This window comes from Procambarus clarkii, chromosome 64 (genome assembly GCF_040958095.1).
Source record: "Procambarus clarkii isolate CNS0578487 chromosome 64, FALCON_Pclarkii_2.0, whole genome shotgun sequence".
Taxonomy (NCBI): Eukaryota; Metazoa; Arthropoda; class Malacostraca; order Decapoda; family Cambaridae; genus Procambarus; species Procambarus clarkii.
Window position 1 is genome coordinate 2,181,603 of NC_091213.1, and position 26,765 is coordinate 2,208,367.

The 26,765-nt window shown below is 46.7% G+C and overlaps 1 protein-coding gene across 1 annotated transcript in view; it reads left to right on the forward strand.

Annotated features, from left to right (window-relative positions):
- Positions 1-26,765, forward strand: part of LOC123768904 (activating signal cointegrator 1 complex subunit 2) — a 120,076-nt gene that overhangs the window by 7,993 nt on the left and 85,318 nt on the right. The window contains 7 exon segments of the mRNA XM_045759692.2: positions 3,588-3,745; positions 11,399-11,579; positions 11,785-11,982; positions 14,070-14,272; positions 18,489-18,668; positions 22,358-22,490; positions 22,743-22,874. Coding sequence (XP_045615648.2) covers positions 3,588-3,745; positions 11,399-11,579; positions 11,785-11,982; positions 14,070-14,272; positions 18,489-18,668; positions 22,358-22,490; positions 22,743-22,874 — 1,185 coding nt within the window.

The following is a 26,765-nucleotide window of genomic DNA, read 5'->3' on the forward strand; positions in this document are numbered from 1 at the left end:
CCGACTGGCTTCCCGCTCAGCCGGGGATAAGGAAAGTCATCACACAACTTGATAATGGTCCATGACATTCTAAAACATCATTGTTTCTCCGTTTTCTGATGTGTGGTTTGGTCATCGTGAGGATAGTTGAACTTAAAACTAAAATTTTATCAAAGAATATTTTTATATCATCCAGGTAATCGTATTTGTTTCTGTCCAAGTCCTAATATTTTGTTGAAAAAATAACAAGTTCTGGAAAAATAGCTGATTGGAACTTTACAATTCTTCACTTAAGTCCTGCAATCAAAATATTACTGTAATATATTGGCAAGAGATGTTAGTGAAATGACAGACTTCGACCTAAGGTTTCTCTCTTGAGTGCAAATTTTTAGCAGGTCTGCTTTGTGGTATGTTGTGGTTGGCTGACATGTCACCTTCAAACAATAATCACTACTATGACACGGTAATCAGACACTTGAGACGTTAGTTTGCTTCCATGGCAGCCTTGGTCCATACACGTTACATGTCAAACATGACAAATCCTATCTTGAGCTACTAATTCACCAGCCACTTTACTAGCTAGAAATACTGTACAGTAAACCACACTTTTTTTTTAAATTATATACAAGAGTTCTTATATTTTTGTACAGCCACTAGCACACGTAGCGTTTTGGAAGATGGTGAGGAGAGGGGAGAAGGGGGAGAGGTGTTACTGTTTGGAAGGAGAGTCCCCTTCCATTATAACATCAGGCAGTGATGACTTTTCTGGGATACACTCTCTGGCATGTTTTGCCTGCATACCACTAGGACCTGCTTGTGGCTCACTGCTTGCTTGTCTTATTAAGAATCTGTCTAAAGACACTTGTTTTTCCCTACATGTTAACACTTGTCTGTAGTAAGACATCACATTGTCATTTAAAGGTCAATGCAATGGCCTGCTACAGCTTTATCTGGGGGAGTTTTTTCAACAAAACTTTGCTGTTCTTCCCATACCTCACACATTTTCTTAATGCGGAAGGGACATCCTCTACTGCGTCTACTCACAACTATTTTCTTAGGTTGAACCTTACCACTGACTTTCTTGGGACCCATGGCATGATATATAATAATCAGTTTTATGTTCAAAAAGTAAAAAATCACCAAAAAAACGTAATTTTTTATAACCGTGATCGTCACTAAGAGGGCGGCTCTAATAAACTGAGGCAGGTCGGCTCGCGTGACAGGGAACCATGGGCTCGGTCGGCTCGAACGTGTATCGACGAAAATTGTTAGTCGACGATACTATCGTAAGTTGAGTCGCATTTTCTGATCAAATTTATATCGTAACTCGAAATTATCATAAGTTGAGGCTATCGTAAGGTGAGGTGCCACTGTATATGATAAAGGCACAACAAAATTTATACCAAACCAGAGATGCAGAACTAGGAAACAGGATTGGTTCAACAGAAATTGCGAGAGAGCCAGAGACCAAAAGACAAAAATGGAATCAATATAGGAAGAGGTCAAACCCCCTAACATACCAGCAATACAAAGATGTGAGAAACAACTACATGGCAGTGAGGAGAGAGGCAGAAAGATATTTGGAAAAAGGGATTACAGACAAATGTAAAACAGAACCAGGTCTATTCTATAAATTCATAAACAACAAATTGCAGGTAAAGGATAATATTCAGAGGTTGAAAATGGGAAACAGATTCACGGAAAATGAAAAGGAAATGTGTGAAACATTAAACGAAAAGTTCCAAAGTCTGTTTATACAAAATAAAATCTTCAGGGACCCAGATACAATAAGAATTCCAGAGAACAACATAGAGCACATAGAGGTGTCTAGGGACAAAGTGGAAAAAATGCACAAGGATCTAAAGAAGAACAAAGCCATTTGCCCAGATGGAGTTTCACCATGGGTTCTGAGAGAATGTACATCTGAGCTCAGCATTTCACTTCACCTGATTTTTCAGGCATCCCTGTGTACAGGAGTCGTAGCAGATGCGTGGAAAAAGGCTAACATACTTCCAATCTACAGAAGTGGTGGCAGGGAAAACCCCCCCCTCAATTATAGACCTGTATCATCTGACAAGTGTAATAGTCAAAATATTGGAAAAAATATTTAAAACTAAATGGGTAGAACACCTGGAGACAGACGATATAATATCAGATTGTCAGTATAGCTTTCAATCTGGAAGATCCTGTGTACTGTAACAAATTTACTCAGTTTCTATGATCGAACCACAGATTTTACAGGGAAGGGATGGTTGGGTTGACTGTATCTATGTGGACCTAAAAAAAGGCTTTCGACAGAGTTCCACATAAAAGGTTGTTCTGGAAACTGGAACACATTGGAGGGGTGACAGATAAGCTGCTAACATGAATGAAAAATTTTCTGACTGATAGAAAAATTAGGGCAGTAATAAGAGGAAGTGTATCGGACTGGAGAAATGTCACAAGTGGAGTACTACAGGGGTTCAGTTCTTGTACCGGTAATGTTCATTATCTACATAAACGTTCTTCCAGATGGAATACATAATTATATGAACATGTTTGCTGATGGTGCTAAGATAATAGGGAAGATAAGAAACCTAGATGATTGTCTTGCCCTTCAAGAAGACCTGAAAATAAGTATATAGAGCACCACTTGGTAAATGGAATTTAATGTAAATAAATGCCGTCTTATGGTATGTGGAATAGGAGAACATAGACCCCACACAACCTATAAATTATGTGAGAAATCTTTAAAGAAGTCTGATAAAGAAAGAGATCTAGGCATGGTTCTAGATAGAAAACTATCACCTGAGGATCACATTAAGAATATTGTGCGAGGGGCCAGTGCTACACTCTCTATCTTCAGAATTGCTTTTAAATACATGGATGGCAAAATACTAAAGCAATTGTTCACCACATTTGTTAGACCAAAGCTGGAATATGCAGCGGTTGTATAATGTCCATATCTTAAGAAGCACATCAACAAACTGGAAAACGTGCAAAGACATGCTACTAAGTGGCTCCCAGAACTGAAGGGCAAGAGCTACGAGGAGAGGTTAGAGGCATTAAATATGCCAAAACTTGAAGACAGACGAAAAAGAGGTGATGTGATCACTATGTACAAAATAGTAACAGGAATTGATAAAATTGATAGGGAAGATTTCCTGAAACCTGGAACTTTAAGAACAAGAGGTCATAGATTTAAACTAACTAAACACAGATGCCGAAGAAATATAAGAAAATTCACTTTCGTAAACAAAGTGGTAGATGGTTGGAACAAGTTAGGGGAGAAGGTGGTGGAGGCCAAGTCCGTCAGTAGTTTCAAAGCGTTATATGACAGAGTGCTGGGAAGACGGGACACCACGAGCGTAGCTCTCATCCTGTAACTACACTCAAGAAATTACACTTAGGTAATTATGACTTGGGTAGCTCTCATCCTGTAACTACTGTTAGGTAATTATACACACACATACACGTTGTACTGAACGGGGTGACATTAGCTTGAGCTACCTCATCCCATTGTGTATTTATACCTCAATAAACTTTTTTCAATCTCAATTTCAATTTTGTTTCTACTTACAGTACTGTATTGCCCAATTTGATTTTGCCGATATATTTTTCCAATGCAGCACATAGCTTGGACACAGAAGAGTACCTATATCAAGTATGTTCCACCTCCACTTCCCGAAGAAGGTTTTCTTCCTGCTGGCGCTCGTGAATCATGGTTAGAACAGATGGAGTTTTTAGAACAAGATTTACGAAATCTACTTAGTTTGCCTCATCACAAGTGAGTTATGGACATTTATTTACTCTATTTTTAAAGAAAAAGTGAACACTTTTTAAATATTGTATCAAATTAATTACTGGACTGTGTTTTTATGTTCACCATGCACTATATCCTTTCAGTTTTTTTTTTTACCAAACTTTTTTATTACAACTTCTTACCATATTTATAAAACTTTTAGCACTTACTGCTACCATTTATTTTTTAATTCCAGTATACTTTTCTATCCTGTTTGTAAATGTAGCTACCCCAGCTACATTATACTGTGTTCTCAGGCATTTGGGATGGATGAGGTGCACCAAGCCTCACTTGTTTAAATGTTTCCCATCTGGGGCATTTGGGGGTTTCTCACTCAGTTTTCTGCTTTCTGAGGGGAAGTCCTCTCATACCAGAATCATCATCTGTGAATGCTGCTGCTGCTGTGTGCGTGTGCACTTCTGGGCAGTTTTTCTGGCAGCTTTGGGTCAATGTGTGATACTGCAGCTTCCTTGCCTTATACAGAGTTGAGCTAGATTCTGGTCCTGGCTCCCAGTAGGGTTGGGCGGATTGCAGAGATCTCGTGCCATTTCCTAAGTTATGGAAGTTCCAGTGTTACAGCTTGTGTACCTACTGAGTAACCCACCAAAAAAAAAAAAGTGTGTCCTTACATTCAATGCTTATTTTTTATTGTCTAAAAAACCTAAAAAACATTTTCAATGATTTTTCATGGAATGATCATGGAGGAAAATGGTGAGTTGTGAGGAAAATCAATAAGTTAGAATTTTACATTTGAGCCATAGACTAAATATAAAATAATTTTGTAGGAATTTGGACAGCCTGTGAAATCATCAACAGGTTCATGGGTTAGATGGGATCAAACTCCCTCTGAGCCCAGTGCATGTAACAGGGAGTCTGGAGCCTTGGTCAGGATTTAAATTGGTTGTCAGCACGTCATCTGGCAGTGAGTGTGTTTCCTTAGTAATGTCAAGTATGTCATGTTTGTGGTATGAATGTTGGCTTGTTATATGTGGTAAACATGTGCTTCACCATTATATACCTCACTCTTTAAGTTCTGCTTTCTTACGCTCAAGTTCATGTTTGTGGTGAAGTTTGAGTGGCCGGAGATGAGGTGATGTTGGAACACTTAGAGCTTATGATGTTTGCTGGATGGGTGATTCCCTCGGTCAAAAGGATATGGGGAATTATTTCTCGAAGTAGGTTGGTTGATCAGACCACCAACCGGGAGATCTGGTCAGAGATCGGGCCTCTGGGCCGTTGATCCCCGGAACCTCCACAAGGAAGGTAGGTATGGACATCAAGCTAGGAAGAAGATTGCAATTATTGAGACAATAGACTTGAACGTTGCTTTGAACATTTCTTCCATTTACAATATATCTTACTAAGAATAGTATTTTGTAGGTCCCAGAGTTCACACTCGTTGAAACATTGTTAAATCCCAGCTGTCCGAAATACTATGCGTGTTAGTGTCTTTGCAAGAATGTAAATGTAGTCATACTTTATATTATTATACAGTATACTGTATGTATAAAATTGGTAAAAAACAAAAAAATACTCTTCCCAGGTCCCACCCAATCTCCAAAGAAACAATACAGTACTTTGTGGTTATTGGTTTTACAGTATTTGTTAGGATAATATTTATTGTGAACACTTGTGGTATTTTGTTACTTGACCCTTATTATCTATTAGAAAATAGAGACATGAAAAAAAAGATTTTCTGGGGGGAGCCCCGTCGGCTCCCCGGAGCTTTACCGGCTGATATGCTAATGTCAGACTTTGGCATCAGTCATGTGTATGGAGTTCTAGGGCCTACCGGGGACCACGAGCCAGAACCTGGCCCCCTCAGAGAGGCAAGGGGAGCAATGGCCTATAGAAACCCCCGTGTGGTTGGAAGCATTCTATGTCTGCCATCGACCGGGTCAAGCATCCAGAAAGGTAAGCATTCCAAAACAAACCCCTATTCTGGTGAAAATTGCTACCTAAGCCGAACTAGTGAATAGAACTCTTCAACAGAAAACACGGAAACTAGTATGACGTCATACGTCACCGCGCCGCTGTCTGCGCAGCTCCCCCCTCCCCGGGAGGGGGAAGGGGGAGCCCCAGACCTCCCACGCCGGCTATCCACCCATCAGTTCTTCGGCTGATGCTATAGGCACTGGTTATGTGCTCCGGCTCCAGTGGTTGTTTCAGCACTGTACCTAGAGTGTGGTGTCTGTTTTCTAGGTGGTGCGTGAGCCGGGTGTGATTCTTCAGTACTCGGGCTGCATGCGCCTAGGGTTCCCTTCCCTAGGTGCCCTGTAAGTACTGCCCTTGGGGCTTGGGGCCACCTTCCACAAGTTCCTTGGGTCCTGCCCCTGCTTGGCCGTTTACCGCTTGGTTTTCGGCCGCTCTTTGTGTGCTCGGGTGTTCTGTCTCCCTTGTTCGCCTTAGAGTAAGGGGCGGTGTTTGCACTGGTGGGGCGCGGGGTACTGTGCAGCTTGTCTTTACCAATCATAGCGGCCGGCTCTGTTCCGCTTGGGTACGCTGTCCTCTTGCGGGGTTTTCTTTTTCTTTTGTTTATATACCTGGTGGGGGGGTCTGCCTTCGTTCTTGCCCCTTGTGTCCCTTGTGTTCTGAGTATTTCTGGTGGTACCCCCTGCTAGGTCCCCGTGAGTGTACACGTCCCGGGGGTTCAGCTCTTAGAAAGTTGTTTGGTAGCTTGGGTGCCGGTTAGCAGTACCCTGCCTGGGATTACCTGAGCGCGAGTCCTCTTAAAGTAAACGCTCGGGACCCTGGGAAACCCCTGGGGGCGCGCGGGTCCGATGGATGTGACCCCAGAGCCCCCCCCTCGCTTCCAGCGAGTTTGAGGGTTGCTCTCACCTTTTGTCTCTGGGTGACTCTCTGTTTTGCCTCCGTCTGCTGCCTGTGGGGTCGGTGACACCTTCGACCCGGTGTCCTGCGAGTTTGGTTGCTCGTTGTGGCTCGGTTACCCAGTTGTGCTAACAAAGCGGGTGCGGGCAGCAGGGGCGTTGCACTTGAGCCTTGGTGGTGGCAACGTTCTCGTGGTTTCCTCCCCGGGAGCCCCGGGGCTGCCCCGTTGTATTTCGTTTTGGGACTTGGGGGTGTTGGTTGCATCCACGCCCCCTTGTCTTTCCCCTGGTTCACCCTTCCTGCCTGCATCCGGTTCCTTACCGTCTGTAGGTTCAGGGCGGGGTGTTTCGTGGTGTTGAGACTCGGGCAGTCTCGGGGAATTCCCCTTCCGGGGTAGTGACGGGGGCATTTGGGCCTGTTCCTCCAGCCGTGTTGTATGAGTCTGCCAGTGGGCTCCCTTCCTTAGTGTTTTCACGGCTGCCCCGGTTTTCTGGTACGGCCGGGGCTTTGGGGGAACGGCTCGGCCCCGGGGCCTGTCGTGTAGGTTCCCGGGGCTGGGGAGGGGCTGCCTTGGGGGGGGCCTTGGCCCCGTTAGACCCCGTGGGGGGTTTTATCCCCCTCTAGGCGGGGCTTGTGGTTACGCGGAGTGGGGTCTTTCCTCCCCACTCGCCGTACGTGCTGTTGGACGTCGGCCCCTCCCCGGGCTCGGTTCCTTGGCCTTTGAGTCGGTTGGTTCCGTCCTGTGGGTGGATGTTTCCTCCCCCGTTTTTTGGGACGGTGTTTTTGTCATGTTTCCCCGTTCGTTGGGGTTCTGCGTGACTTTTGATCTCGGGTGCGCCTGCGCCTTCGTGTGCCTTCGGGACTAGTGTTGGCTTCTGTGTTCTCGAGGGTACGGGAAGGTTTTTCGCTACTTCCCGCATTATTGGAACGTCTGTCGGCTCCTAGTACTTGTCGCCCTGTTGGGCTACTTGTCGCCCGGTTGGGCTACTTGTCGCCCGGTTGGGCTACTTGTCGCCCGGTTGGGCTACTTGTCGCCCGGTTGGGCTACTTGTCGCCCGGTTGGGCTACTTGTCGCCCGTTTGGGCTACTTGTCGCCCGTTTGGGTTCCCTTTTTTTTTTTTGGGCTCTTTGCTTCTTTGGCCGGTTTTATTGTTCCTGCTTCCTCTTTTGGCTCCTTTTCTCGTGCAATAGTCCTGGCTGGCGCCTTCCCGCAGAGAGGGTGTGCGGTTCGGCCAGCGTGTTATGCGCATGCGCCGTGGAGTTTGTTTTGGTCTGGGCGATGGTTCAGTGCTGGGGTTTTGCGCCCTTTTTTGCTACAGTGCTTCGCCTCTCGTTCTTCTCCCTGGCTGCGGTATGTGCCCCTTTGCACCAGGGGTGTCCTGGTTCCCAGTTGTGGGGAGGACACCGCGGTTTTCTGTGTCATGGGTGTGGACCGCCTCCTTCGCCTCTCCCTGTTCTCCTGCGGGTCCGGCTCTGGCGTCTTCACCTGGCGGTGCTCCCAAGTTCTTCTGGGCACGGTTGAGTCGTGTCAAGTTCGAGCCACCATTCGCCAGGTGAGTTTCTGCGGTCTGGCGTCTTTTGGCCGGGCGCTGGATGCGGCGGTGTTCATATACCTGTTTTTATTTAGGTATAATTTTGTACGACTGAGACCGTTCGCACACCAGTGACTGTCCCTTTATCACCCCTTCCTGTCCCCCTCATGTGCATGTCCAACCCATGCTGGTGTCATTCAGGGGACCCTCCTTTTTTAATGTTGTGAGGTGTGGGGGTTGTAGGGTTGGTTCTGTACTCACCTGGTGAGGCTCCTGGCTGTGCTTGCAGGATTTGAGCTCTGGCTCTTGGGTCCCGCCTATCTGGTAGAACTTGCGGGTTAGTACCAGTGGAGTGCAGTGGTGCTATTGGCACTTTTGGGGAACACTGTATTACCATCAGTGGTCTGTGTTTGTTACACGACCTACTTGCGAGCATAAGCCTTCTTGCTGGTTCGTCCGTGGACTTCCAGGGCGCACTGGCCTGTTTTCGTATGGCAGTTCCGGCCCGTCCTGGTTGTGGGGGTATGTGGGCCGGTGGACTGCTCCTAGCAGCTGCCTGGTGGGCCATCCTCTGGCCGGTCTGGCCTGACCTTGGGCCGGGCTTGAGGTGTAAAAGAGCTCCCAGTACCTCATCCAGCAGGTATCGAGCGGGGTTTTCTCCGCCGTCGGTCGCCTGGTGCAGGTTTCTGGGCCTGCAGGGTTTTGTCGTGTCTCCGTTGGCCCTGTCTGGGGTCTGCCTGCTCCGTTCTCTGCCTTTGCAGAGGGGAGTTGCTCTTTACATGTTGCATGTTGCAGTGGTGCCTGTTGCTGCTGCTGCTGCACGTGAGCATTGGTACCGTGTTTCACGGTGGCGTGTCCTTGTTCCTGTGTCCGGTTGTGGAGTGGCGCTTTGCTGCCGTTTTGTGCCTGGGGATTGCGTGGGGTTTTTGTCCCTGCCTGATTGTCCACCCCTGGTTGTTCTCCTGGTTTTTTTTTTTTTTTTTTGTGCTTCTGCTCTTTCTTCCTGCCTCTTCTGCAGCAGGAATGTTCTGCGTGTGTTCTTAGGCGTTGGTCAGCCTGTGTCCTGTGATGTGCTTCTTTGTCTCGGTCTGTTGCAGTTGTTCGTGCCCCTTGGTTCGGGTCCTGTTCTGGCGGCGACCCTTCCGCCTTCTTTGGTTTTCCTAGCTTGCCCTGCCGGTTGTTGTTGTTTTCCTTTTTTTGGGGGGGGTTCTTGCGATGTCTCGCGTCGGACCCGTCGTTTCTGAACTCCTGGCGGGCTTGCATGCTTCGGAGTTTTTCTGTTCGGCAGACGTTCCATCTCCTTGTGCCGCCTGGGTTTCGGTGGTCGCGCCCGAGATCTTCTCGCGGCTCCGCCTTTTTCCTGGGCTCGGGGGGGGGCCTTGTCGGGGCTGCTTATGTTCTGCCTCGTGGTCTCGCCTCCGGTTGGTGGTCAGGTGGCTTCGTGGTAGGTGTCCCACCTGCGTGCTTTCTTGGCGGCAGTATGGGGTATTTTGGCGGTCCTTCCTTTTCCTGTCCCTTCTTCGGTGGGTCCTCCTTGTTGGCTTGGTTTACTCTCGGCTTGGTTTTCTAGTAGGGGTTGGGGGCCGTCGTCTTGCCACATACTGTCGCCTCTTTTCGTGCGGCGCAGGCGGAGCCGCTTCAGCTTGCTTTCGGTCTTGGTGTTGCTTCTGCACCGTTAGTCAGCTGTCTTGTGCGTCATTTCACCTCCGGCCTGTTCGTGCGCCGCTTGCACCATCCTGGTCTCTGGTCAGCGTGCTCTGTCTTCTCCTCGGTTGGTAGTGCCCCTTCGGTTCCGGTGTGTTTTTTCGTCGGCTCTTTCCTTTGGGCCTTTGCCTCTGGGGGTCGGTTTGCTGTGTTTTCTTGCTCCTTCGGTTTTAGCGTTTTGGTTGTTTGATGGCAGCAGTCTCCATCTTTTCTGGCGCGGGGTGGGGCTGCTGCATTCTGGAGGGGTCCAGGGTTTGTTGGTGTTTTGTTGGTCGGGCCGGGGGTGTGTCGTTTTTGTGTTCAGTGGCGGCCCTCTGCTGTTGTTTGCGTGCCACGGCGTTTGGGTCCGGAGCGCGTTTTGCGTTGATCCGGTTCTGTTCTTCCCGGTTCGCGGGTGATGGTGTCCCGGGTGGTCAGCCGTGTTCTTGCGGCTAAGCTGCCTGTGTTCTTCCCTCATGCCTGTGGCGTTCGTGGCTTCGCTGCTCTCGCTGCCGTCTGGGCGACGTGGCCTTGCAGTCTTTCGGGCATGGATTTTTGGTGTTCGTGCAGGGGCCTTGCTGCTCGTGGTTCTCGTGTTGTTCCCGGGATTTTCGGGGCTGTGGCGCCTTGGGTTGGCGTTTGCTGCCGGTTGTCTCGCCTCCTTGGGGGGTGCGTGGTGTCCGCCTCCCGGTTTTGTCCCTTTGACCTTCCTCTGTGGGTAGTTAGCTCCGGGGAGCCGACGGGGCTCCCCCCAGAAAACCAGCGTTGAATGTAATGAAACGCCATTTTCTGGGTGAGACCCGGAGGCTCCCCGGCAACCCTCCCTCCCTCCGGTCGGCGTTTTTCGCGTGTTTTGACATCCAGCCTCAGAACTGATGGGTGGATAGCCGGCGTGGGAGGTCTGGGGCTCCCCCTTCCCCCTCCCGGGGAGGGGGGAGCTGCGCAGACAGCGGCGCGGTGACGTATGACGTCATACTAGTTTCCGTGTTTTCTGTTGAAGAGTTCTATTCACTAGTTCGGCTTAGGTAGCAATTTTCACCAGAATAGGGGTTTGTTTTGGAATGCTTACCTTTCTGGATGCTTGACCCGGTCGATGGCAGACATAGAATGCTTCCAACCACACGGGGGTTTCTATAGGCCATTGCTCCCCTTGCCTCTCTGAGGGGGCCAGGTTCTGGCTCGTGGTCCCCGGTAGGCCCTAGAACTCCATACACATGACTGATGCCAAAGTCTGACATTAGCATATCAGCCGGTAAAGCTCCGGGGAGCCTCCGGGTCTCACCCAGAAAATGGCGTTTCATTACATTCAACGCTGGTTTTTTTGTAATGCTAAATTTTCTTATTTATCTGTTGTAATTGCACAGCTAGAAAGATAGTGTTTTTATTTTAGATATGTAATAAAACCCTGGAATTTAAACTTTTGTTTTAGGCAGAATTTTGATCCTTGGTAGGACTTGGGCCAAAATAAATCACATTGCATCCAAAGTGTTAAGGAACCCCATCCCATGAAACAGACAACAATGAGTTTGACTTTGTAGTATGGTACTAGGCATTCAAAACACTGTTGGAATCTAATTCAGCCCTAAACTTTCAGATTCTGGTCTCAAATGGTGTATGACCCAGCAGTCCATGAATGTTTGGAATCATATATCACCAACAGTTACAGATGGTACGATGGTGATATATTGGAAGATTACTCCAGACCTCTTGTTGAGACTCTACATCATCTGGTGTTTTTAATATATGTTCGTATGGCAACTTACAAAGAGTCTAAGGTACGCCCTCGGTATTTATTAGCAGGTTCGTCACGCTGTTGTGATATCATCGTGCAGTCTGATGTATTTAGCTGCTTAGAGCGTGATCGTGTTTATAATGATTGATGTCTGCATATAGTGGGTTGTTTTTATTTTCAGTAGGTTTTATAATGTGAGAAATATATATGTTAGATTTTTAACTCCTCATGTTTTCTTTCTTTTTCAGACATGTCATATAACTCCATCAATATTTGGAGATATTATTTATGAGCACTTCATGTTTGACATATGCAAGCTGCTAGATCTGTGTATGTTGTTTGGTCCTGCCAATGGCCAGTTATTGGCTAAAATGATAAATAATATTTTCACTCGGCAACCCAAATATTATGAGGATCTTTCACAAGCAGTGTCTTCCATATGCATGGTAAGCTTTAAAGTTGTGTTTTTAAATGTAAGTTTTATATATACAGTGGTACCTCGGAATACGAGTGTCCCTGTAAACGAGTTTTTCGGAATACGAACAGGATTTGCTCGGAAAATTTGCCTCGGAAGGCGAGGGTTGCCTCGGAACACGAGTTTGTTGATACACGTACAGGCCAACTAGAGTGTGGTGGTTCGGCGATCGCACCTCAGTTTACCAGTGTCTCGCGCCCAGTAACTATCCCGCCTGAATTCTTCACAAGGATTTACAGTTTTTTGTCGGATATTTGGCCATTTGAGCATAAAAGTTATTATATATCTCGCTATGGGTCTCAAGAAAGCCATTGGTAAGGTTAACACGTTGGATGACTCCTCCTCCTTTGGGGGGGGGGGGGTTTGGGGCTGGTGGGGCAGGCCTCTTCTCCTGCGCTGTCGAGTCGTCTTGGAGTGGGTTTGCTTGGGCGTGGTCGAAACGGCCCTTGTCTCTTAGGTAGGTTTCTCGATCGTTTCCAATCCCAAAACGGGATGGTGCGGACCTCCAGTTCATTCTGGACTTGTTCCGTCTGAACCCGTGGGTTTATTGCCCTCCTTTCGGATGACTACTCTGTCCCAGGTCTGTCTTCTTTCAGAGCCGGGCACTTGGAGGGTGTCCCTGAACCTCAAGGACGTGTATTGGCACGTCTCGATTCATCCGGAGTTCAGTGACTGGCTCGGTTTTGTTGTGGGGCATCAAGGTTACTGCTTTCGTTGCCATCCATTGGCCGTGATAGTCTACCCACCGGGTCAGGTGTGGCTTTGTCGGCTGTTCTGGTTCCTTCAGGGACATTCCTTCCGCCTCTCTCAGGACTGCTGGGTTCGACCTCCAGGGTCTTTGCGTCGGTTGCTATGACGCCGGTTTCCTCTTTGGGTTTTTCGGGGTTCAGTGCCTTGGTGCCTCCCCGAGCCCTCGCTCGATGTGTTCACGGACGCATCATCTCTTGGCTGGGGCTTTGTGACCAGTGCTGACCAGGTCAGCCAGGGATGGTGGGGTCCGTCCTTCCGTCAGGCTCACAGCACGGTGCGGGAGTTCGCAGCTGTATGGATGTCACTCAGGAGGATTTGGGTCGCTCGTGGATCGATGATCCGGCTCCATTCGAATTGCTCCCTGGTGCTTCATTGTCTGAAGCAAGGGGATTCCATGCGGCCCTTGGCTCTTTGGGGCTGGTCACTTCGAGTGACTTGTCTGCTGAGTTCTCAGGGTTTGGCTCTCCTGGTGCTTCACGTTCGGGGAGGGGGGGGTGGTGTCCACTGTCCTGGCGGAGGGCCTGTCGTTCAGCCGACACGTTCAGTTGGCTCTGCCAGACGTTCAGGCGTCCGGAAGTGGATCTCTTCACGTCGGCGTGGTTGAGGCGTCTCCCAGTATACGTAGCGTCCTTTCCCGACTGCGAGGCCATTGGGGTATATGCCTTCAGGTAGGACTGGATGAGGTGAGGGTTAGCTGTACCTCTTTCCTCAAGTTCAGCTGTAGCTCCAGGTCCTGGCTCATTTGGAGACTGACCAGGGACGAGTTGTCCTTCTGGCTTCCTTGGTGGCCGGCCCAGCCTTGCTTGCTCGGCGTCCGAACTCGAGGGTCTTTCCGCGGCTCCGCCTCTTCCAGCAGATCGGTCCAGCCCAGTACGATGCTGGTTCGCTCTTCTCCTTGAGTCTTCACGTCTGGAGTTTGTGACTCTGGTCTACCATCACTTGTTTGGAGCGCAGGTGGCTTCGTTGCTGGTCTCCCACCTGCGTGCTTTGTCTCGGCAGCAGTATGAAGTTTCCCCAGGCCCATGCCACAAAACATGTGACGCCTTGTTGGCCACACTATGATGGGTATTTTCACTAATTGTCCTGTCACATATAATAAGGAAAGGAGGTACAGCAGTGATAACTTTTGGTATTATGCTTTATATAGTCCCTCCTGAGTATTCAATACAGTATATGCTGTTAACAGTACCAAGAGTAGAGAGATGCTTAGTTTGCTTCATCTATTTCACCCTTTTTAATATAATTTAAGTAGTGTTAATAGATAATTACAATACTGTTGTATATTAATTTTGTCTTTTTCTTCTGCAGGCTTTAGAGAAGGTTGAAGATAAGCTGGGTGTGGCCGAGTATTATGTTCCTGTAGCTCTTGGAGCACCGATTGAAAATTTGTCAATATCAGACCTTCATGATATGATCATTTACTTAATAGATACATTCTCCTCTATACAAATGCTTATCACAATCCATCCACCCGCAGCTAAATATTTTCATGATGTGGGATTTGAGCTAAGGTGAGTGAAGTTTCTGAATGAAGATGTATATTGGTTCTTGTTTGATTATTGATTAGAATTTGCTTGTGACTGGAGAGAATACACACTGTCGTAGCTTCAAGGGTTTTATTGTGGAAGGTGGTAATATAAGGTCGAGCACAACTGAGGTCCACCCTGCCTTAGGTCTGTGAGATTACTGACGGCCTAGTTCACAGTGCTTCAGTAAGGCTGTGCAATAATTAAAATTTAAGTACAAAATTCGGAAAAGGTGATACGAGGAAGTTGTTAGAGACTTATTGATATAATTCTTGGGCTGTAATTTTTGAGTTTAAAACATCTGCCACAGTATATATCTGGAAGCTACCTCCCATGTGCAGCATTATTTTTTAAGGTGGGGTAGCCCCATGGTTGCTCCCTGTAGCTATCGGCCTGAGATTACTTCATACTACAAGTCATATCAGTTGCACAGTTGCAGGAGTTCTGTTTGGCCTGCTAGATACCAGAGCCAGAACATGGAACCCCCCCCTTCCTTACAGAGGCACAGAAAGTATTCACCAGGATAAACATTCAGAAAGTCTCTGAAGCTTTTCAGATTGCTGGGTTCATAAGACTCGAAACTGCCAAACAACTCCCCCAAACAATTCAATCAAAATAAAATGATTCATGATTTACCTTCAGCAAGAGTAGCCTCAACAGAAAAACAAAAAGGCATTCAACAAACAAAGCCTCACAAGAAAGCCAAGGGCCTTGAACCAGCTGAACCTCAGCAGAAAGCCAAGGGCCTTGAACCAGCTGAACCTCAGCAGAAAGCCAAGGGCCTTGAACCAGCTGAACCTCAGCAGAAAGCCAAGGGCCTTGAACCAGCTGAACCTCAGCAGAAAGCCAAGGGCCTTGAACCAGCTGAACCTCAGCAGAAAGCCAAGGGCCTTGAACCAACTGAACCTCAGCAGAAAGCCAAGGGCCTTGAACCAGCTGAACCTCAGCAGAAAGCCAAGGGCCTTGAACCAGCTGAACCTCAGCAGAAAGCCAAGGGCCTTGAACCAGCTGAACCTCAGCAGAAAGCCAAGGGCCTTGAACCAGCTGAACCTCAGCAGAAAGCCAAGGGCCTTGAACCAGCTGAACCTCAGCAGAAAGCCAAGGGCCTTGAACCAGCTGAACCTCAGCAGAAAGCCAAGGGCCTTCAACCAGCTGAACCTTAGCAGAAAGCCAAGGGCCTTGAACCAGCTGAACCTCAGCAGAAAGCCAAGGGCCTTCAACCAGCTGAACCTTAGCAGAAAGCCAAGGGTTTTCAACCAGTGAACCCTCGCCAGAAAGCCACAGTCCTTCAACCAACTGAACCTCACCAGAAAACCAAAAGGCCTTCAACCTGAGGGACCTGACAGCTGAGTGGACAGTGCTGAGGATTCGTAGTCCTGAGGTTCCGGGTTCGATCCCCGGTGGAAGCGGAAACAAGTGGGCAGAGTTTCTTTTCACCCTGATGCTCCTGTTCACCTAGTAGTAAATAGATACCTGGGAATTAGACAGCTGCTACAGGCTGCTTCCTGGGGATGTGTAACAAAAAGGAGGCCTGGTCAAGGACCGGCCGCGGGGACGCTTAGCCCCGAAATCATCTCTAAATAATCTCAAGATAACCTAACCAGTGAGGTCTCACCAGCTGCCAGTCAAAACTGACATTGCCAAGATCATGTACAGTAATTTTGGGGTTGAATTAGGTAGGTTAGATTAGGTAAGTGCCTAACAAGTAAGGTAAATATAAAATTAGGTAAATGAAAATTAGGTAAATATTGAAGCCCTTCATCAAGCAAGCTAATGAAACCCCAACAAGGCAAGTTGAAATTTCTGTTACAGTATGGTATTGTCAATACAGTAAATGATTTGATTACTCTAAATGTATATAGATCCTATCCAAGTCATGTAAATTTATGTTTATTGCATGTGGAAATATAAATTATGTTGGTTTTGGTATTAAAATTACAATTAGGAAGTATGTTCATCTTTGGACTTTTGCATTAAAAAATGAACATTGATGTAATGATATGCCTCATACTGGATGAGTCCCAGTGGTTCCTTGAAGTTATCTCACTGATTGTTCCATGCAGTTGCGTTAAATTAGGTACAAAGTTCTGCTTGGCCAACGGGGAGCCGAGCCGAGCCAAGTCAATGTAACACGGGGGGGGGGGGATTCGTTCTGTACTTTTCGTTCTCTCTACCCCTCTCTGTACCCGTATTCTACTTTATTTCTCTACCAAGGGACCCCAAAACTTTTACTTGAGTCGACCCCATGCCTCGTGGTCTTAAGACGATTGACCGACTTAAGATTCTACAACCTTATAACGTGGAAACTGACTTCTAGCAAAACCCTAGGATTGCCTTGTGCTGCCACCACCAGACCAGTAACACTGAGCAATGACCGAGGTCTGGATCGATCATGCTAATCAATAAACCTTTGGGCTTGATCCCCACTAGTAATGTATGGGAGGGTTGTCTTTTTACATTAAGTGTGGAATTAATTAACAATCAAAGGGAATAATGAATTCTGATTCGGTGTTAGAATTGGCACCCAACTCAACTCGGCCTCTCCGGCTACCCACATGGTACGGACCAATTCACATAAATTTGCAAAAATGGAAATTAATAAAAGACAATTTAATAGCTAAATGGTTTATTCAAAACTAAACAAAATCTAAATCAATGCACTCCCTAAACTGAACACTTCCTACTTATCGGCAATGAGTTGACCTATTCCCTATAACAACACTCTTAGCAACTTTACCTTATTGGCGACCAGCTAGATGTTAGTGCTAAGATCTTGGGAAGAGGTGGAGTGGACACCTTCCCTGTGTTGCTCCGGATCCCACACTGTTTCCCACTACCCAGACGCCCAGATCTGTATCCTTCTGCCTAGTTTACCAAGTTGCTAGCAAGGCTTTAAATTGAACAACTCATCTCTGTTGCACTGACTGACCCAGATTGGTTGAATTATTTTAACTGAAGTTAATTACACAAGCATCTAGGGAAGAGCTATTTCCGTTTACAAAATTGCTATTTGACCTTTGAGAAAATACCAAAAATATGGAGCTTTGGTGACCTTCATGACCTAAGGTCACCCAAATCCTTCCGCCTCCAAGTCTAGTCCCGCTAGTGACGTCACTGATGGTGACTTAACTCATTATCCTGACAATCAGGATACTCTTGATACTATAACCAGGAATATTATACAATTTGAATGAAGACTAATTTCTCTAAATTACTGAATACTATAGAATGATTCATTATACGTTGCTATGAGACAAAGGGCACTAGCCATTTTGTGACCCAGACTGCTAATTCCCCAGGGGGATGCGCCTTGTGCTCCAGAGTCAGGTCACTACCACGTGACTCCAATCTTCCCAAACTCCCATGTCTGAGAGAACAGTACTGGATAATTCCTACAATTTGTTACAACCCCCCCGCACAAGCAACTTAGTAAACCTTGTTAATTTGTTCAAACTAACGAGGTTTAATATCCAAACCCACAACAAACTCGACTCATGCCTCAACAAAAGCTAACCTAACTAAAAAAATTTGACAATCATCAGATTGTCCAACAACATCATAATAAACATGTTCAAATTCATAAATGTGTCGGTTGTCGACTGACAGCAATCCTCCTCCACCAGGAACCATACATCCTACACTTACTGACATAGCTAAATAACTTGTCCCTACTCTAACAGCAAAGACTAGCTATTACACTCTCTTGGCTCTTCACTAGGCAACCTCATGTGTCCTCTAGAGCCGGACACACCGTGCTAAAACATAAAAGTTATATCTACCGACTGAATTTTCAGTCATCCGGGAGCGTACCACTGTGGGACTCTGGTCTTTGTTAACCCCCCAATTTTCTGTAGAGTTTTGCTCACTTTCTGGATGCTTTCCCAATGTGGTGGCAAATTGTCACTTGTCCTTTGCACCTCTGTGAGGGGAAAGCTTTGGTGCCCAGCAGGCCAAACCAAACTTGTGCTTATGAAGTGACCCAATTGCAAGTAGCAATCTCGGTGAGATAGCTGCGGTGAGCTCCCTCCTGAAAAGTCAGCTAACACACAAGTCCAGCTAACTTGTAGGGAAATGGGCTCCATACCATTTGAATTGGCGAGTGTAAACTATTGTTAGCTGGTCTCTCGGTGGTCTCCTTTCTTAAAATACATGTACACAGTAAGACTTTCTAAAAAAATTTGATTCTTTTATTTTCTTGCAGAATGGCATCTTGTTATGAAAGAGTCATTCCTGCTCTAATAGATAATGTGAATGAATGCTGCAATGACCCAGAGTGGAGTCCTAAGATTGCAGAAAAAATACAGTTGACCAGATCTTCAATTCTCATGGCGTTTAGAGCCATCCTTCACCACAAATGCCTTGCACCTCTATCGGTTGAATGGTAAGTTACACTAAATATTTTAATTTAAATAAATAAGCTTCATTAACTGTTTGCAACCATTAATTGTTAGGATCATTAAAAACAATTATTGTTAAAGTATTTTGTTTATTTCAGTATAATTTTCTTAATGACTGCACTGCACATAGTACCTTAACCCTTGAACATATGTTTGCTAGTACTGTACAGTATATCATGAGATTCAGAACTCCTGCGGGTGCATGGGGGCTCACATCCTGTGCCTCAGGACTCCAATAAACATATGCCATCTTGAAAAAAAAAATCATCCGCATCTCTCCTGGCTATGAGAGCTCAGTACTGTGAGCTCTCATAGCCACTATGAGTACTGAGTACTCAGTACTCAGAGCGACCAAGGCTAGTGCATGCAGCAGGAGCTCACAGCACCGCTCTGCACCACTGTCGGGGGCTGCCCCAAATACATTTTTACATTTTTTAACTTTTATTATTACAAAAATTAACTTTTCTGACACCTCTTGCTTAAAACTCCTAAAGTCAAAAGGATCGATAGGCCTTGCTTTCGCAGTCCGTATTCGTACTGAAAATCAGGATCAAGCCAGCATTTGTTTTGTTTTTCAATGGTTTTATATCTAGTTTTCTGTGGTTATCTTGAGGTTATCTTGAGATGATTTCGGGGCTTTTTAGTGTCCCCGCGGCCCGGTCCTCGACCAGGCCTCCACCCCCAGGAAGCAGCCCGTGACAGCTGACTAACACCCAGGTACCTATTTTACTGCTAGGTAACAGGGGCATAGGGTGAAAGAAACTCTGCCCATTGTTTCTCGCCGGCGCCTGGGATCGAACCCAGGACCACAGGCTCACAAGTCCCGCGTGCTGTCCGCTCGGCCGACCGGCTCCCTCGCTCGGCCGACCGGCTCCCTGAAGGTATCAGGGAGCCCCGTAATGGTGAGCCCCGTCGGCTCCCTGAAGGTATCCGAACTGATATGTGCTATATATTAGTTTTGGGTCATCAGTCACAGAAGTCCTTATGCTTAATGGGGACCAAGCACCAGAACCTGGTCTCCTCGGAGAGGCACAGGGAGCTATGGCTTATGAGCACATTACGTTTAAAGTATGTAAGTCATAATTGCCATCGACCGGAGAAGGACCCAGAAAGGTAGACGAATCAAAACAGACCACTGTTTAGTTAACCTGTGCAACCTACATCCTAAAAGATAAAAATAACTCCCCTCTAGAAAGAAACCAAACAAGCAACCCTTCATGCAACTAGCACTCCCGATCGTTAGCGCTACTTTCCCCCCCCCCCACCCGGTGCTCTTTAGGGGGTAAAGAGATAAGGAGCTGGCTACTCATTTTGTGGTAACTTTGCAATGATTTTTGGGCTCAACATCTGTGACCCCGGTCCCCCAACCAGGCCCTAAACTGTTGGCTCACTGGAGGCGGCAGCGCACCACTCCAGTTCTTGAACTAATGTCCTGGTGGTCGAACCGGTCACCTCTGGTCTCAAGTTCCTGTTCTGGATTTTTGCCCTGTGTGGCTGTTCCAGCTGTTGTGTGTGGTGTACTCACCTAGTTGTGGTTGAGGGGGTTGATCTCTGGCTCTTTGGTCCCACCTCTCAACTGTCAATCAACTGGTGTACAGTTTCCTGAGCCTATTGGGCTCTATTGTATCTACAGTTGAAACCGTGTATGGAGTCTGCCTCCACCACATTACTGCCTAATGCATTCCATCTCTTAACTACTCTGACACTGAAAATGTTTTTCTAACGTCCCTGTGGCTCATTTGGGTACTCAGTTTCCACCTGTGCCTCCTTGTGCGTGTACCACCCGTGTTAAACAGTTTATCTTTATCTATCCTGTCAATTCTTCTGAGAATTTTGTTGGTAGTGATCATGTCTCCCCTTGCTCTTCTGTCTTCCAGTGTTGTGAGGTGCATTTCACACAACCTTTCCTCGTAACTCATGCCTCTTAGTTCTGGGACTAGCCTAGTGGCATGCCTTTGAACTTTTTCACGCTTCGTCTTGTGCTTGACAAGGTACGGGCTCCATGCTGAGGCTGCATACTCCAGGATTGGTTTTACATATATGGCATATAAGGTTCTGAATGATTCCTTGCACAGATTCCTGAAGGTAGGAATCTGTGCAAGGAATCCTGCCTTCATTGATGGGGTCCCACCTGTGGGCTTCTCAGTGAGAGTGTGAGGTTTCCTGACGTTCTTTCCACCATTTTCTTTCTCTGCGTAGGTTCCTGTCGAACAGAACACAAAGAGTAACAGTCAATCAGATAAAATCGAGTCCAAGCGATATTAAAAGCTCTGTACTTCAAGGTATACAGTCCTTGCACCGCTACTGTTCCTTATTCTCATATCTGATATAGACAAAAATACACGTCACAGCTTCGTGTCGTCCTTTGCAGATGACACAAAAATCAGTATGAAAATTACCTCTGCTGAAGACATTGAAAAACTACAAGCAGATGTCAACAAAGTTTTCGATTGGGCAGCAGAAAATAACATGATGTTTAACAGTGATAAATTTCAGGTACTCAGGTACGGCAAAAATGAGGATCTGAAACATAATACAGGGTACAAAACACAATCGAATCTTCCCATAGTAGAAAAACAGCATGTCAAGGATTTGGGAATAATGATGTCCGACGATCTAACGTTTAGGGAGCATAACCAAGCAAGTATTGCGTCAGCCAGAAAAATGATAGGATGGATTACGAGAACTTTCAAATCCAGGGATCCCATCACAATGGTTGTACTCTTCAAGTCACTTGTGTTGTCCCGTCTTGAGTACTGCTCAGTACTCACTTCCCCCTTCAGAGCAGGAGAGATTGCTGAAATAGAGGGAATACAGAGAACATATACGGCACGCATAGACAAGATAAAACACCTAAATTATTGGGATCGTCTCAAAGCTCTCCAAATGTACTCAACACACAGGTTTGAACCCTCAACAAGGCCCTTGTGGATTTGTTCATTTGATATACAGTATCACATTATTGGGATTTCTGTGTGTATTGTTATTTGTTTTCATTTTGTTATTTTGTATTGTCAGGCAATTTTTGGTATTTAGGAATATACAGTGGAGTATATATATACAATATTTTATTATTGCAAATGATAGAACAGTAAAGTAATCAAGATTTATTTTGAGGTTAGGTCAAATTGATTCTGAAGATTAATCTCTCTGTGGCCCCGTCTCTGGTTGGGTTTCTTGGTTGATGATTTGGTGAACCAGACTGTTAGACACTGCTGCATGCAGTCTGACATATGAATCACTGTCTGGTTGGTTAAGTACCCTTTGGTGCCCTCTTGAATGTTGAATATCAAGTTCCCTCTTTCAGGGAACTTGATATTATCAAAGGATCTTGAATATCAAGTTTCAGAGCTTCAAGAAGCTCTGAAACACCACAGTTGAGACCAGTGTGAACTATCCTCACCAGAGGAGCCTAAAAGGAAGCAGTGGTGGTCATTATTTTCTGCTCCAAGAAGAGAGAGTTGAGGATAATTGCACCATACTGTACAGGTATATGTAGTGGTGGGCAGTTGAGTCTCCACATACTTAGATATGATGCTATAGTCTCAGTATTATGAGTATTATCTATAAGGAATAACAAGAAATTTTTTAGTTAGCTATTTTAATTTCCTTATTGATAGTGATGTGTTTCTGCTTCATCTGTTACTGTGATTATAGTTCACCTAAATTTCAGCCCTCCACCAGTGCTTGTCGGGGAGTGTGTTGAGAAATTTATGCAGGTGATGTCCACGTGTGTTGGAGACAAAACATTCATCACCGACTATTGTTCAACATATCCTATCACTAAGGACTTGGAATTTTTTCAGGTATAGATATACAGTTTATACGTTTTTGTAATGTAACGTTGACACACAATTGAGTTCACTATACCCTCAACCGCTACTCACTCGATCACATTGTGCACAGTCAAAAGGCAGTCAGCCTATTATATTCATTGAAGGCATAGGTCAAAATCCTATAATAACAATAATAATAATAATAATATCAAGAGTATAGTGATAATACAAGTTATTATAGCTACACACAGATGCTAACCTGATCATTACGTTATATTTCAGCAACATGGTGGAGACATAACGAGCCTAAGCTTCATCAAAGAGGCTGTTGACATGGTGCTTAAAGAGATGGGGCTGGCGTCTGGCATGACTAACCTCACTCTGAATGAGGTCCAACACACAGAAGTAAAGGAGGTATTATATCACAGAATTTATATACAATTTACAATAACAATTTATATACATTACTCCAATTACTGCTTGGTGAGCAGGGAAACTTAATTACAGATAATATAGGTGGTTTAAAAGTAATAAATTATTAATGCTTCAAGCCTTATCTCTTAATATATTATAAAGAATTTCATTATCTACTGCTGCTGCATCTTCGTGGTGAGAAGGTTTTTGTGTTTATTTGACATACAGGTAACTTGAATCACATCATTTTGTGTGTGGGTGTAGGTTAGTGCTGAATTATTTTAGCCATGTTATTGTAATTGTCTAAGTGTAGTTACAGGATGGGAGCTATGCTCGTGGTATCCGTCTTCCCGGTACTGTCTTAAAATGCCCTTTGAAACTAGTATCCATTTGATTTAATGACCTGTATTAGGTGATACCCAAGTCGTTAAATCTGGGGTTCTGCAAAATCTGCTGATATTAAAATGTTGGCAACTTTTTAGTCATATTCAGGAGGGCAACAGAATGGATGGTGGGTGGGCAGGATGGTTGGTTGGCTTGCTGGTTAGTTGATTGGTTAGCTGACTGGCAGGTTAGGTGGGTAGGGCAAATGGTGGGCAGACAGGTGGGCTTGATGAATGGATAGATAACTAGCAGGCAGGCAAGCAGGCAGAATGGCGGATTGGGTTGGTGGGCTAGCAGGCAGAATGGTGGGTTGGGTTGGTGGGCTGGCAGGCAGAATGGCGGGTTGGGTTGGTGGGCTGGCAGGCAGAATGGCGGGTTGGGTTGGTGGGCTGGCAGGCAGAAGGGCGGGTTGGGTTGGTGGGCTAGCAGGCAGAATGGCGGGTTGGGTTGGTGGGCTAGCAGGCAGAATGGCGGGTTGGGTTGGTGGGCTGGCAGGCAGGTGGGTGCTGGGCGGGCTGGATAGTTTGCTCAATAGCAGAAAGATGGGCTAGATAGCTGACATGAGAGTGGGCAGACATGTAGGTGAACGGGCAGGCAGGTGGATGAGTTTAGATGCAGGGGTGGATGGCAGGTAGGAAGATGGGAAGCCTTTGGACTGCTACTCTTCCTACCTATTGCATAATCCATGCACTCCCACCTTACCTTTTCCCTCCCTCCCCATCACTCAATCCTCTTCCTCCCTACCCAAGCCATTCTCTCCTCCCAGCTTTTTTTCATATGGGTTCCAACCATCCCACCAGTAGCCAGTATAAGAATGGTCAGGTAAAATGTTGTGAATCTCTTATTCTCTTTTCAACAACATCCACATGCCTCCCTACACTCCCACATCCACTTACACGCACGCACACTCACACCCTATATGCACCTACACATAAACACTATGTGCACCTTGTGCCAGGTATCCTTGTGCACAGGAATCTTAAGAGATATATGGAAAATGGCAAACATAGTACAGTACCAATCTATAAAAATGGTAGTTGAGAGGAACCTCTAAATTATAGACCCATTTCATTAACAAGAGTGGTAGTCAAAACACTAAAAAATACCCAAAAGCCAAATGAATTGAAGCCAAATAATGGACATAGTATGGTTTTCGAACATGAAGATCCTGTATAACAAATCTACTTAGCTTTTCTGTGGGGAACCCCTACGGCTCCCTGGAGCTTATCGGGCTAATGTATGTTATATTAGACCGGGACATTAGCTAAGGAGTTCAGACCTACCAGGAACCAGCGCCAGAATCTGGCCCCTTCAGAGAGGTTTCAGGGAGCAATGGCCCTGGAAAACCCCCTTGTGGTTGGGGTTTTCCTTATCTGCCATTGACCGGGGTTAGGCACCCAGAAAGGTAGGCATAACAAAACAAACCCCACATGGTAAAAAAACTAAAACAAAAAACCGAACAGAGAGATAGAAACTCCCTACAATCCCAAGGAAACAAGCAAACATCACACTTTACTGCCGCACCGATCGTCTGCGCAGCCCTTCCTGCCCCGAGAGGGGTAGGGGTTAGCCCCAGACCTCACCGCGCCGGCTGCCTAGCATCAGTTCGTAAGCTAATGTCAACCGGGATAGACGCTTCTCTGGCCTCAGTTTCCTTGGCGGTGTTTGCCTTGTGTGCCATTCACTGCCGTGTGTTGTGTTGTGCGGTGGCCAGGTGTTCATCAGTACCAGGGCTGCATGCGCTAGGGGCTTCCTACCCTTAGTGCCCTGTGAGTACTGCCACTGTGTGACAGGGTTATCTTTCCAGGAGCGTTCGGGAACCATTCCCGTAGAGGTTCTTGCTGCTTGGCATTTGCCTCGCCGTTGGGTCCAGCTGGGGCTTGGGGCCTTTGTTTGGCCCTGGGTAGGGATTGGTATTGTGCTGGTTAGGGGGTCAAGGTGTTGCGCGACCCGCCACATAAGTGGTGACAGATTCCTGTTGCCTCTGGAGAAGGTGTACTTTTGCAGGGTTTTTCTTTTGTTTTTATTTTCATTTGCCTGGTGGGGGTCTATCTAGTGTGGCTATAGTTCCACTGGTAGTGTTTGGTGGCCCTCTGCTAGGCCCCCCGTGATTGTACATGTCGCAGAGGTTTACAGTGTTGTCCTCTGCCCCCTTGTTATTTTTGGGTGATATCTTGTTATCTTGAGGTTATCTTGAGATGATTTCGGGGCTTTAGTGTCCCTGTGGCCAGCCCTCCACCCCCAGGAAGCAACCCGTGACATCTGACTAACACCCAGGTACTTATTTTACTGCTAGGTAACAGGGGCATAGGGTAAATGAAACTCTGCCCATTGTTTCTCGCTGGCGCCCGGGATTGAACCCGGGACCACAGGATCACAAGCCCAGTGTGCTGTCCGCTCAGCCGACCGGCTCCCGGTTATATAACCGGTTAGCAACACCTTGCCTGGGCTTCCCGTAGTTGTTACCCCTATGGGCCCTGGAAACCCCCTGTCGGGGCTCGGTGGACCATTGAATGTGTCTTCCGGGTTCCAACCCGCCTTGTACGGGATGGTTGGTTGCTGTGCCCTTGTCTCTGGGTGATAGTCGCCACTTTTACCTCCGTCATGTTGCCTGTTGGGTCACTGACACCTTTTCACCTTGACCCGGAGTCTTGCGAGAGATATTCTCTGCTTGTTCTCAAGTACTCTCCTGCTGTTATTACTGTTCAGAGTACAGGCGGCATTTGTGTTGCAAGCTAGGTTAGGTTGCTGCAACACGCTAGGTTGGTTTCCCACTTGGATGTCCCGGGACCGCCCCGTTTTGGTTAGGTGCTGTTCGCTCCTTTCCCTCCCTTTTCCCGGCTCCGGACCGTTTGCGGGTTTCAGGGTCGGGGAGGGGTTTAGTTGGGGCTGAAACTCGGGCGGTTTCAGGGGCTGCACCGTTTGGGTTGGGGACAGAGGTTTCGAGCCTGTTCCTCCTGCCAAGGCTTCTGGGTCTTACCAGCGCCCCTTTCTTGCTGCCTTTCCCATGGACTCTTCCTTTTCATTAAGGGCGGAGGGCTTGGAGGACAGCTGTGCCCTGGGGCCTCTGTTGCGGGTTCCCGGGGCTGTGGGGGATGCCTGCTAGCAGTTTGGGGCTGTTTGACCCTGCTGGTGTTTTCTGCTTCTGGGTGGAGTTTTTCGCCTATCCAGTCTGCTTGCTTACCACTTTTGCTGGCGTGTTTTTGTATCTTTTGCGTCGGTCACAGCCCCCTGTTCTGGTGGTCATTTTCTTCTGCCGGTTTCCCGGCATGGCCACCAGCGCGGCGTTGCGATTTGTTTACATACGCCTGGGTGTGCGAGCGAGCGTCTTGGGTGAGTTTTTTCACCTTTTTCAGGGGTTTTATTCTCCTGTTGTCGTTTCTTTGCTTTTCTGGTGTTTTCTGCCCGTTTTCTGTTCCTCTGGGAATGTTTGAGTGTTGATTTTACACCGGGTTTTCCGTTTTGTCTGTTTTAGGTCTGGGCCCTAGAGTTTGGGCTCAGTGTCCC